We start from the raw sequence: 11954 nt of genomic DNA on the forward strand, positions 1-11954 counted from the left end.
TGGGTCTTTGTGGGGATGTGTGTGTGTGTGTGTGTGTGTGTGTGTGTGTGTGGGTATGGTATTTGTGGGATGTGTGACTGTGTGGGGGAGGGTTTGAGGGTATGTGGGGTGTGCATGAGAGCCCCCCACACATGCCCCCTGAGCCTGTCAACACCCTCCCCACAACAGCCCAGAGTCTGAGTGCTCTGTGGCGCTTCTCTGCCACCACCAACAGCATGCAGCCTGAGTGTGCTCCATGCCCGCCCTGCACCGCATGGATGCATGCAGCAGTAGCGGCGGGAACCAGCATGTGCAGCTGTGACACTGCATGTCCCACACCGGCTCCAGGCTCACTTGTCGGGGCTGAGCAGTGGCAGCAGCAGCTGGGCAAAAACTGCTGCTCGGCATGGGGGAAAGCAGCCCCCCTCCCTTGACGCTGCCGGGCAGTTTTTGGTGCGGCCCCTTGGAGCCCACGCTGTGTTAGGTTGCGGTGCAGCTCCTTTACCACCACCTGTGAGCTGCTCTGCAGCTGCTCCGCACTGTTACTGCTGCTGCGCTGGGCAGCTTAGAGGCGACGGTGAAGGAGCCACACAACAGCCTAGTGTGGTGTGGACTCCAGGCAGCCGTACCAAAAACTGCCCGGCGGTGGCAAGGGGGAAGGGCTGCTTTCCCCCATGCTGAGCAGCAGTTTCTGACCAGTGGCTGCTGCTGCCACTACTGCTCAACCCTGATGGGCATGCCCAGAGCTGGTGCAGGGCTCAGGCTCAGCAGTGGCAGCATGGGACAAACTGCTGCTCAGTGTGGGGGGAAAAGCAGCCCCTCACCTTCATGCTGCTGGTATTTCCTGGTGCAGCCACTTGGAGCCTGTGCTGCACTGCCCTGTGACTGCTCTGCACTGCAATTGATGCCCCGTGGGGCAGCCCAGGGGTGGCAGTGATGCGGTGGAGATGCAGAACAGTCCCATATGGGCTCTGAGCAGCTGCACCAGGAAGCACCAGCAGCAGGAGGGGAAGGGCTGCTTTCCCCCACCCTGAGCAGGAGTTAGTCCCTTGCCGCCGCTGCTCAGCCTGGACAGGTGAGTGCGGGGTGTGCCGGGTTAGGGTAGCGTGCGCTGGTCCCTGCCTGTACCATGGGGCTGGGGTGGAGGGAACTTGGAGGGAGTGGGCATGCAGGAGCGTGGGGCCTGGGGCCCAGAGAAGGACAGCAGGAGCAGGGTCCTGGCCGTCAGAGGCTCTGTGGAGCTGGGCCAGCTCCCCTCTCTCCCTCTTGGCACAGCCCAGTTCAGCTCCATAGACCCCTGCCAGCTCACACCCCACACTCCTGCCGGCCCACTCTGGGCCCTGCTGGCACTGGCCCCATGGTCCCGCACACCTGCTTGCTTCCACTCTCCCCCCATACTCCTGCCACCTTTTTCTCCATTTTCCTGTCCACCCACTGGTAGCTCCTAGACCATGTGACTCCCAGCTGCACGGCCATGATGGCAGGACTCAGCAGGAGCCAGCCCTGCCCCGAGGACTGAGGCGATCACCTGCCGTCCTCCCTGCCCCCATTTTTTTCCCTGAATTTCCTGCTCCAGCGCAGGGAGTTAGGAACAGCCCCATGGTCCCAGGCCAGGAGCCTCTGCTAGGCAGGAGCTTCTGGCTGGGTGGGAGGGGGAGGGGTGGGCCTTGCTGTTGCAGGGTCCTGCCATGGCTTCCTCTGGGTCCTCCTGTCATCTTTGACAGGTGGCCAGGGGCAGATAAGTATTAATTTTCTAAATTTTTTAAGGGCCCCATGCGTTGGATAGAATGGTCTGTCAGGCCAAATCCAGCCTGTGGCCTGTATTTTGCCCATCCCTGCCCTGAGAAATCCTTGCCTCTTGCAAACTGATTTCAGAAGATGTTGTGGGCTTCTGCATTGTTAGGGACTGGCTTCTGGCGATGGGCGGGGGTGCAGGTGTGCAGATATACACACTTTGTTGGTTCCTGTTAGATGGAATTAGAATTGCTCTTGATGGTATGTCCTAAGCTTTGTACTGCTAACAGTTAACTGTGGTTCCCCTCTAGCTCAAGTTCTCAGGGCCCATATTTTATCTATAATATGAAAAGCAAACCAATTCACAAGATTTTAAGGAAAGTTGCTAGAAGCTGCTAACCGGTGTGGGGGATTGTGACTCTCCAAATCATACAACTTGATCAAGGACAAGAGGTCACATGATACTCGGGGAATGGTTGACCACCCAGGGGCTGTCATTCAGCCGTCCACACCAGGCAGCAACACAGTTCAAGTATGGATGCCTGGATTCAGACTCATGCAGGTAGGCTGTGGGTGACAAGGGGAGGGACACCAGGAAAGCAGGAACTTTCTTGATGCACATCAGGATTATGGGTCCCCCCCTCCCTATTTCCTTCCTTCCCTCCCCACTGAAACCCCAAAGGAAAGGGGAGCATCAGATCCTTTTAGAGTCAGGCATCTTACCTTCAGCTCCACCAGGCCATGCTGCAGAAAGGAAATAGTAGAGGCCTTGGTCAGATGCTTCTGGAATAAGTTCCCACCCCCAAATTCCCAGATCACTTGAACAGTTTGTGAACTCTCCTTGAAATCTCCCTGGTACCCAGTGGTTCAGCTTCAGTGTTGAGCTCTGACCCACGGACATTGTCTGATGAGGTACAGAGTCTGGAACTGAACAAGGCTCTGGAGCTATGGCTCACAGTCTGGTCTCTCAGTGGCACAGTGTGCTAATACTTGGGGTCCTGTACCTGCCTCCCCCTAGAGGTTCTCCCCCCTTCCTTTCTGGTCTTACCGGTTCATTGCTGGCAATAAAGTTCTGGTCCAAGGTTACAATACGTGACTTGACTGCAAATCAAAAGGAAAGAGGATGCATTGAGTGAAATGTAATCAAAGAAACAAAAAGCAAGTTATTAATGTCTAAATAAGAAAAGTTCTCCACATCAAAATAGGGGTGTACTGATACATCAGTCTGATATTGGATCGGCACCGACATAAAGAAAATTGGCTGTATCGGGAATTGGACTGAAGTGGCTGATAATTTGGCTGATAAATGTCTGTGCGTGCATGCAGCCGCAGTGCAGCACGCAGGCAGCAAGGAGCAGAACCTGCCAGCATGGAGAGTAGTATGAAGCTGATAAGTCTGTTGTGGTGGAAGGGGAAGAGGCAGGGAAGAGGCATGGGGGGAGCAGATCAACTCCCCTGCAGTGACGGAGGGAGGGAACAGGGGCAGGGGCAGGCACTACCCAACTGGTGTGGGATGGGGCACGGAACAGAGCTGCGGCTTGTGTGGGGAGGAAGGGGGCAGTTCCCGCCACTGCGCACACCCCAGGAGGGCAGGGAGGGGGGTGGTGCCCCCAGATCTATGCGGGGTGGGGAGGGCAAGCTGCAGATGCAGTCTGGGGTCAGGGCTGTGCCAGGCTCTTTTTGGCAGGGGCTGTGTTCAGGGTGGGCAGAGGTGGCTCTGGGAGCGGGGCTACCGAGGGGGCTGCAGCCACCCCAAATTTCACTGTAGGCCTCCCATAGCACTACTCCGAGCACTGCCGCAGCCCGCCCAGTGCAGCCCCTGTTCAACCTCCCACCTTCACCCACGCACTGGGAAGAGCCGGGTCTGTGCCGGGTGGGCAGCAGCGGTGCTAGGAGTGGCACTACAGGGGGGCTACAGCCTGTAGCCCCCCTCCCAGTGCCACCACTGCTGCCTGTCCTGAGCCCAGCAAATCTGGGGGGCACATGGCCCCCCAACATGCCCACCTGGGGTGTGTGCAGTGGAGGGAGCTCCATCCCGTGCCCTGCCCCACCCTGACTGGGCAACGCCTGCCCCTGCCCCCTCCCTCCTTCACTGCAGGGGGCATTGGTCTGCTCCCCCCAAACTTCTTCCCTGCTCCCTCCCCTTCCACCACAGCAGACTTACCAGTTGCATGTAGCTGTATCAGAAATCAGATCGGTATTGGGCAATATGCCTCCTTAAATATTGGCTATCAGTATTGGCCCCCAAAATCTCTATCAGTGTACCCCTATATCAAAAGGCAGATATGCTTGACTGAGAGAAAAGAAGTCAGAGCCCAGAGTAACCATGGCTATTTGCCTCCAGCTTGCTTGAGAGGTGTCAGAGCCAGTTTTACTGAAAGGATGACAGAAGCTTTAAGGGTTTGCAGTGGGAGGACTAACTACACCTGATTGGCCAGTTCTCACTGACTTTGTCTTTATGAGATGCTGACTCCACAGTTGTTACTGTGCATTCATTTAATACTTGCATATACAAGTACTAAATGACTGTGCAGTAACTGGAGTTACTGTGCAGTAGCGTCTCCAAATGGCTTCTTAGTGACACTGACTGCGCAGTAGCTTATGTCACTCTTCATGCTACGCAATGCTACTGCATAGTCAACATCTCATGTACACATGGCCACTTATGGTCCTGCTCAAGGCTAGTGCAGTCCTCATGTACAGTGAATGCCTGTATCCTCCTAGCAGCAACTGCATGTGGAAATTTGGGATGTGCTAGGGCTGCGTTGGGGAATGACCAGCAATGCTTTTCTGAGCAAGAGCCTTTTAGAGCTGAGCTCCACAGAAGTCTGAGGGGAAATTCCACAGTATAGCCCTGGCCCTGAAGCACCCCTGCAAGATGGAGAGCTTGGCATAGATAGCTCATCCATCATGTTATCATTATGGGGCACCCAGACCAGCCCTGACACATCAGTAAAGACTCTCCAGCCCCATCTGTGCTAGCACTCCCATGATTGCTAGCCCTGGTGCAGCTACACAAAGGTCAGAGCCATGGAGGGAGCTGTCTGGGATATCCTTAGAGCAGGCACAGCCTTGGAGCAACAAAGGGAGACATCTTTGTGAGAGGTTTGTGTTTTCAAAATGTGCTCCTGGCCTGCAAACCAGACCTTAGTTGCATGTTTTGGGAGGGGCAGGCTGTACCATACACTGGCATTCATGGGTGAGCCAGACCCTGGATTTAACCACAATACAGGTGGAGAGTGCTAGCACAAGTGACACATATGCATGAACACAGCACATATTTCCCTGCTGCCTCATGCTCACCTGTCTGTCCAGGTTTGTACATAGGTTTGTCTGTCTGGATGAAGGTCCTCTTTGCCACAAGCTTCACCAGGACTTTCTGTCTTTCCTGAAATGCTGAGCCAGCCCCCAGACCTGTGACTTCCACAGTGGCCACTTCCTCTGAGCCCTTGGCAGGGGCAGGGACCTGTAGACAGAGTCACAAACCAACCATCATGATGGGCACAGCCCTGGAAGCTTCAGTGGTGGTGGATGACTGCTTTACATTGCTCCCTCTGGGCACATCCAGATGAGCATGCACGTGTAGTTTGCAGTGCTGCAGCCCATCTGTGGCACGACAAACTGCATGTGCCACACATACAGGCATTTGCCAGATTGCCACTGCTGGATCCCTGGCAGGCCCCCCAGGACCCCAGGTAAGGCTGCTGGGGCCAGCCCAGGTGCTGACCCCAACCTCCCCTACCCCACCTGGGGCAACTTGCCATGCACCAGAGTGCACATGCAGGGGACAAGTAGCAGTGACACAGGTATGTGCTGCTGCTATTTGTCCCTGGGGAATGCATGTTCCTGTTCATGAGAATGCACGCTTTGAGGCCTCTCATTCTGGAGGATGCTGAATGCTTTTACAGCATCCTTACTAAGGAAAGCTAAAGAGAGGGCGGAAGTGCAGTAGGGTGGAACTAAAGGGAGGCTGGCAGGTTTGTGCAGGGAGCCTGGGTTGGGATACGAAGGGGGTGGAGGACAGAGCTGGGATGGTATGGCAGAGCTGTGGGGAAGCATGGGGAGGTTCAGTGCCTGAATAGTGCAAGCACATGGGAAACCTGAGCTATCCATGTGCACAACCTATGTTCATTCAGCAACAGGGCACCCTAGCTGGGGTCTGCCCCACTCAGAAGCCTGTTGCCGAAGCAGCAGCATGTGGTCTCTGTTCCTCACCTGAAAGCTTGCACAGTCGAAGAAGCTGGGCTGGGAAATAGACCGTACAATGAGCGTCTGATTCCTGGCTTCAGTTTGCAGGGTGACCACCACCTGGAAAGGGACCCCTGAGGCTCTCTTGACCTGGAGGCAGACAGTCTCTGAGGAGGGGTAGAAGAGTTGAGCTGGGATGGCCACTGCATAGTTCCTGCAAGACAGGCAAGCCCCAGCTGTGATGAGATGTGTTTCCTGCAGGGCTAAATTCCTGGGTAGCCCAGCATCCTGCCACACGGGACCCAGCAGCTGGACTGTGGCAAAGTCTGGATCTACTGGAAACAAGATGATCTCGGAAACCTCACACCTGAATCAGGGTTGGGCCTCCCCTTTCCATCACTGTTATATCAGTCATCTCCTTTTCCAGACCCCACAGCATCCCTGTGACCTGCTGCCTTGTATAAAAAGTCCCTCTTATAAACTCCATGACCTCTGAGTGACCAGCAAACACCACAGGTAACTTGCTGAGTAGCACAGTCTGTGTCTGTCCCCCATGCTCTGTCAGGGGCTCCGTGGGTTTCAAAAGCTCAGGATTTATAGTTTTCATCTATGCCTCTGGTGGAGGGGGTGAAGGACTGCTCAGAAATAATTGTGCCCTGGAATGCACCAGACCCTGTGAGTTGTTGGCAGCTCAAGCACATGCACACAGATTCTTGGCAGGATGAGTTCTGACTCGGATCCCATGCTGGCGGCCAAAGGCTTCCCAGCACTGGGGCAGCAGACAGAGCTGCAAGGGCAATGGGGACTGAAAAGCATCAGGGGAGGTTGCTTTCCCCATGGAGCCCCCTTTCCCACCTCCCCTGTCTTCTCCCCCTCCTCCCCCATAGTCCCAGGAGCTTCATAGCAGGCAGTCGCCCTTGCTCCAGCCCTGAAACACTGCCCACCGACCAACCTGCAGACAGGGAGCAACCTGGGTTCTTACAGTGTCGTGGATGCTTCAGCTGTGCAAGGCAGGAGGAGGAGGACACAGCTCCACTGGATAGCCACACTCAGCATATCTGCGTGCAGGCCGACCTGGTCCCCAGGGAGGAGTTCCTGCTGGTTACCCCTCCTTCTCTCCTGCCCCTGCTCCTCTTCTTCCGTCTGTCGGGCGCCTGCGTCTGGATCTTTGACTTTAAGCCAAAAGGTAACAATTTGGCTGTGTATGGCTGCCACAGGGATGTGGGCGGGTGGATGAAGCTGGACAGTATTTCCCCTCCCCAATGTCAGAGTCACTTGCTTCAAAGGGCTTGTGACTGCTTCTGTGGGAAGGTATCTGCTCTCTCATTGCCTCCTTGGATCCCCCTCCAAGGCAGCAGCCAACACCAACAGCGCCCGTGTGTTGTTATTGAGAGAGCTTCATGTCTGGAAAAGGACTTCATACTGAGAGGACTTTTATCATGACTTCGTTAGAAATGCAGGAAGGAAAATTTGTCCCTGAGGACTTTGCTGCCTTCCATGGATTTAGTCCAGGGTTCAGTTTGTTCCATGCAGTTTTTCATTCTTAGTGAAAAAAATGTAAGGGCCAGATGAGAGGAAATGAAAACTGAAAATATGAAAGGGGAGGCTTCTTGCATTAATGAGACAGCCCTGCCCAGCAGATCTCCCTGCTATCCCAGTCCTGGGCTCCTCACACAGCTCTGCTAGTGCTCGATCATCCCAACTGGAAGGAAAGAGGACATTTTACCACGTCACTGTTTTCTTTTCTACTTCCACTTGGTTTCAGGGGTGAATAGCAGAGTGGCCAGAGACAGACAGGAAGCCAAGGGGAAGATTTCTATAATAGGAGCAAAGGGCTGATAGCTGCCTCTCTCACTAGTTCAAGTTTGAACTTCAGTATTGCCTGAGTTTGTATAAAACAATACCAGGAGACAAACATTAGTGGCACAGTCACTGACCTGTGGCACATTTCCCCAGCATATTTATCTGGTGTAAAGGTTAGTGGGGAGGGTGGGGGGAGCTATTATATGAGATTGTGGGTTGGGAGAAGGGGTGCAGTACACCATCTCATACACATACCACACATAGTTTGCTATTTGAGTGAATCTAGGAAACTGATTTTATGAGGAAGAAGCAAATGGCATGGAGCCACTCCTCTTGGCCCTGGTGTCCTTAGAGCAAGGCCTGTGGCAGGGCCCTGCAGTGGAGGTGAGAGGGAAGGGTAGGGTGGAGCAGTACTGGTGCAGTCCTGGACACATGCATTGGACATGAAATGAAGCACCACTGAAAGCAGCATAGAAGGATGACAGGTGACGAGCAGAATAGGTCATGAGTGGATGTTTCTGAAGGCAGCTCTTCTGTATTGTGCGAGGGGCGGGTTGTCAGGCAGGTGAATGGATAACGGCTGCATGAGATGCCAACACACTGTGATGGGGCTGACAACAGGCCGGTGCACAGCTGGGATAGTGCAGCAAGGGGCCCTAGCAAAGGCACTACAAGCTGATTCCTCTTGCAGTTCCTGCTTCATCTGTGTTACAGCTCCTGGGCCCCACAGCTCAGCCATAGAGCCATTTCACACATGCTGGGGTGCTGTGGTCACAGGCCCAATCCCAAGTGGGGGCAGGGGACCTGCCTTTACCCAGTAACAGGGGCAGGGTTAGGGGTGAGGCAGGGGTAACCATGTGGCCTTTACCCAGCAACTGGTGGAGACAGGTAAATATTGGCTGTGTCATTAGCCTAGGGGAGATGAGGTCCTGATGTCTCATATTGAATACACCCTTTGGACTCTGGAGTCTCTGAAGGACTGTTTAGAACTCAGCTGGATGTTCAGGATTCAGGCTTGGATCTAGCTAGGTATCTTCCAGTTCAAGCAATGGGGATAGTGATGCTGCTCTGGGCCCTGGCTCTGCTCCCAATCGTAGCTCCAGAGACTCTCAACCCGTAAGACTCTTTGCTTCTTTTTGAGGGGACTAAGTGAATGGGTGGGTCACTGAGGGGAGAAAGGGCTGTAGTGCCCAGAATCACAGCAATTAAGCTCTGGGGTCCTCACTGTCCAAGATGCTCAGCACCTGAAGTTCCCACTGACTCTAGCTAGGGCTGTGGGTGTCTAGTATCCTTGCAGAAAAGACCCCCTGATATTTTCCAGTGCTGAGGGACAGGGCAGAGATACACAGGCTTCGGCTGGGTTCATCTCCTGTGGAGGGGGGTGAAATTCAATCTGTAGCCCCAGGGATTTTCCCCCCAGGTATAGCGTTCTCATTCCAGCGCTGGCCTAGGCTGGCCCTGCCCATCTCCTAGGAATGGGACAAGTCTGCTCCTTGGTGGTGTGCAGTGCCCTGACCCCTCCCAGGGAATGTTGTCTCCTCCTGCAGTGAGATGCAGATTGCATCACAGGCCCCTCCACTCATGGTCTAGAGCTCTTTGGTAGCCCATACTCTCTTTCTTCAAGAGAGCAGTGGAGAGAGACACCCCCTGACCTGCCCCTGCACCACAGACCCTGAACACCCCATCCCCATCTTCTCTTTTCTCCTAGGCAGTATGTGGTAGTGATTCCAGCCATCATTCACCATCCCAGCCAAGAGAAGTTCTGCATCCACCTCAGCTGTCTCCCTGAGACAGTCCACCTGGCAATCACCCTGGAGATGAAAATCCAGAATCACACCCTGGTGGAGAAAGACGTGGAGAAGCCAGGCATCTTTGAGTGCATCAGCTTTCAGGTGAACCCAGGAGCTGTGGCTGCTGCAGTAGACAGCACTCTCACCTTCAAGTCCAATATGAACCTAGCAACCCTTCCTGCCCTGGGTGTATTGGTTGTACTCTGTGCTACTGCATGTGACAGTCCCTGCAGTGTGCTCTGTCCACACAGGTGCAATCCCTACCCAACATCTCCTGGCAGAACCTGCTGCAGTCAAACAGGTTGGAAAACATGTCCACTGCCTGAGCCAAGACTTACTCCAGGGTTGCATTTCAGGACTTTAAATCATTCTTAATTCCAGGTAGAAGACCCCAGCCCTTTTCTTCCTGGGCATTTACAGAGTTCAGATTACTGCAGGGCATTGTGTCTGGCTGATAGATATAAATGAAATCCTGCTAATCTGTCCTTATGAGTTTTAGAGCAGGGGTAAGCAACCTATAGCCTGTGAAGAGATTGGAGCCAGGCTATGCTGGTCTGATCCAGCCTATAGCGCCCAGAATTGGAGGCCCCTCCACCCTTATGCCCCCCTCTCTCACCTCCATGTACAGAGGTGCTGCTTCTCTGGGGGACATGTCAATATGACCAGGAGCCCCTCCTACTACAGCTCCTGACTTTCTGCTGAACTTAGAGCAATTAGCAAAACTCAGCAATAGTGATAAGCAGTAACAGCAGTAGGAGGTAGGGTTGCCAACCCTGCAGGATTGCCCTGGAGTCTCCAGGAATTAGATATAAATCTCCAGGAGACTGCTGAGAGTCACCTGGGAGATAAATGATAGGACATTCATGAAAATAAATATTAAAATGTTGAATCTGATTTATACAGTAGTCCAGTGGGTTTTAAAAATGTAATAGTAAAGTGCATTTGCCTTCCTGATGTAATGATTCACTAATCTAATTATGTCATGTAATGAAACCTCCCATAATAGATTAAACAGAGTTGGCAGCCCTAGTAGGAAGGGACATTAGAGGGTGTTTACGTCCAGTGGCTGCTCTGCTAGTCCCCTAGCTGATGGTCATGTTATGCCTCTGTTGGAAGCATGCCAGTTGGGGGGTGGGGGTGGTGATCAGCTGTCTATGATGGTAGCTGGGTGGCAAGCAGTGGCCTGCAGTTGGTAAAAGGTTGTTTTAATGCACTGTTCTCAGGGCATGGAGAGAAGTGATGCTTATAACAGCCTAAACACACTTTAAACTTCAAGGGTGCCTATACACGTGCAAGGCAGGCATTTCCAAAGGTGCTGTAACATTTGTGCTTTGCTTAACATGCTTTAGGTACAGCACCTTAAAATGTAATAGTTTTGTGTCTTACAGTATTTCTGTAGAGTAGGAGGCACGGGGTGCCAGATGCTGCACAATGCAGCCTGAGGCCACCGGGAAGCCCCAGTTCAATACATGTGTAATAGAGGTGAACTAGGTAGGCTGAGATGTGCTACTACACTTCATCTTACATTTAAAACATATACAATGGGGTTTAATTAAGGTGGCTTCCACCATTTTTTTAAATGTTCTAATCACCCATGTGTATTACGTGATGGCTTTAAAATACTTTAAATGGTGAAAATCATCATGTGTATAGGCACCCCAAGAGCCTAGATGTACACACCCCTTTAGACCATTTTAAACTTCCTGGAACACTTCAAAAGCACACCAGGAAAATCAAGTACTGTTTTGAGTTGGTCCTTCATGAACCAGTTCAATGTTACGTGCAGACACAGTGCAGTCCCTGCTTAGTGTCTTGTCAGTCCTCCAGGTGTCCCAAACTATGCCACTCCTCGTCCCCCACCAACCCATGCAGGGCAATGGTGTTGCTCTGGGATACAACCAGAAGTCTGCTTCTTAAAGAGGTATTGCTTACCTAGAGTATACTCTGCAGGGGTGGGGAAACAGAAAGCCTCCCTGTCAGTTTGTCTTTCCTGCTAGGGGACCCTCAGTGGGGGTGTCTGGCTCATTTGGGGTGGGGGAGGGGTAGCCAGTTACTTGCAGTGGGGAGGGAGGCTTTGGGGCTCCATGCTTCTAGTGGGCGGTTGTGCCTGTAACAGTAAGCACCTGTCTATTCCTGGGTGGGAGAGGCAGAGAACAGGACTATTGCACAAGGGGCACTAACTAGAAGGGAATGGCTATCAATTCCATGCTCAATGTGAAGTGAATTAGTCTGTTAATTGTTCCCTGCCCTCTGTGCTGCACTCTTGCAGCCAGCCCTGCCCTGATGGTTCCACCCTGTACACATCTCTATATGCAGCTGCTGGTGCCTTTCTGAGTCAGAGACCATGGGACGTCCCAAAGCAATCAGCCCTTGGAATGAAGAAAGAGGGGCCTCCAACTCCCCACCCCCACCCAAGTACACACATGCACACACACACCTGGTGTCTGGGTACACACCTGT

At 53.1% G+C, this 11954-nt stretch overlaps 2 protein-coding genes across 10 annotated transcripts in view; one reads left to right on the top strand and one right to left on the bottom strand.

Annotated features, from left to right (window-relative positions):
- Positions 1 to 6978, bottom strand: part of LOC109296595 (alpha-2-macroglobulin-like protein 1) — a 66945-nt gene extending 59967 nt beyond the window's left edge. For 4 of the 5 annotated variants that reach the window (XM_019516060.1, XM_019516062.1, XM_019516061.1 and 1 more), the window contains exons 1-5: positions 6884 to 6978; positions 5929 to 6115; positions 5017 to 5179; positions 2762 to 2814; positions 2437 to 2457 (exon numbers count right to left, since the gene is read on the bottom strand). In XM_019516060.1, the coding sequence (XP_019371605.1) occupies positions 2437 to 2457; positions 2762 to 2814; positions 5017 to 5179; positions 5929 to 6115; positions 6884 to 6957 (498 nt within the window). In that variant the 5' untranslated portion in view covers positions 6958 to 6978. The remainder of the gene's footprint in view (positions 1 to 2436; positions 2458 to 2761; positions 2815 to 5016; positions 5180 to 5928; positions 6116 to 6883) is intronic. The other variant, XM_019516063.1, reaches the window with a different exon arrangement.
- A 22-nt stretch (positions 6979 to 7000) lies between these two features.
- Positions 7001 to 11954, top strand: part of LOC109296598 (alpha-2-macroglobulin-like) — a 13318-nt gene continuing 8364 nt past the window's right edge. The window contains exons 1-2 of one of the 5 annotated variants that reach the window (XR_002096996.1): positions 7001 to 7087; positions 9413 to 9596. Coding sequence is in view for 1 of the 5 variants with exons in the window: in XM_019516067.1 (XP_019371612.1) it covers positions 8753 to 8820; positions 9413 to 9596 (252 nt within the window). In the remaining 4 variants the exon portion in view is untranslated. Of the gene's footprint in view, positions 7088 to 8632; positions 8821 to 9412; positions 9876 to 11954 lie in introns of those variants that run through there. The other 4 variants (XR_002096994.1, XR_002096995.1, XM_019516067.1 and 1 more) reach the window with 4 other exon arrangements.

The sequence above is a fragment of the Gavialis gangeticus genome, unplaced genomic scaffold, assembly GCF_001723915.1.
Source record: "Gavialis gangeticus isolate Ggan-Ray unplaced genomic scaffold, GavGan_comp1, whole genome shotgun sequence".
Classification (NCBI taxonomy): domain Eukaryota; kingdom Metazoa; phylum Chordata; order Crocodylia; family Gavialidae; genus Gavialis; species Gavialis gangeticus.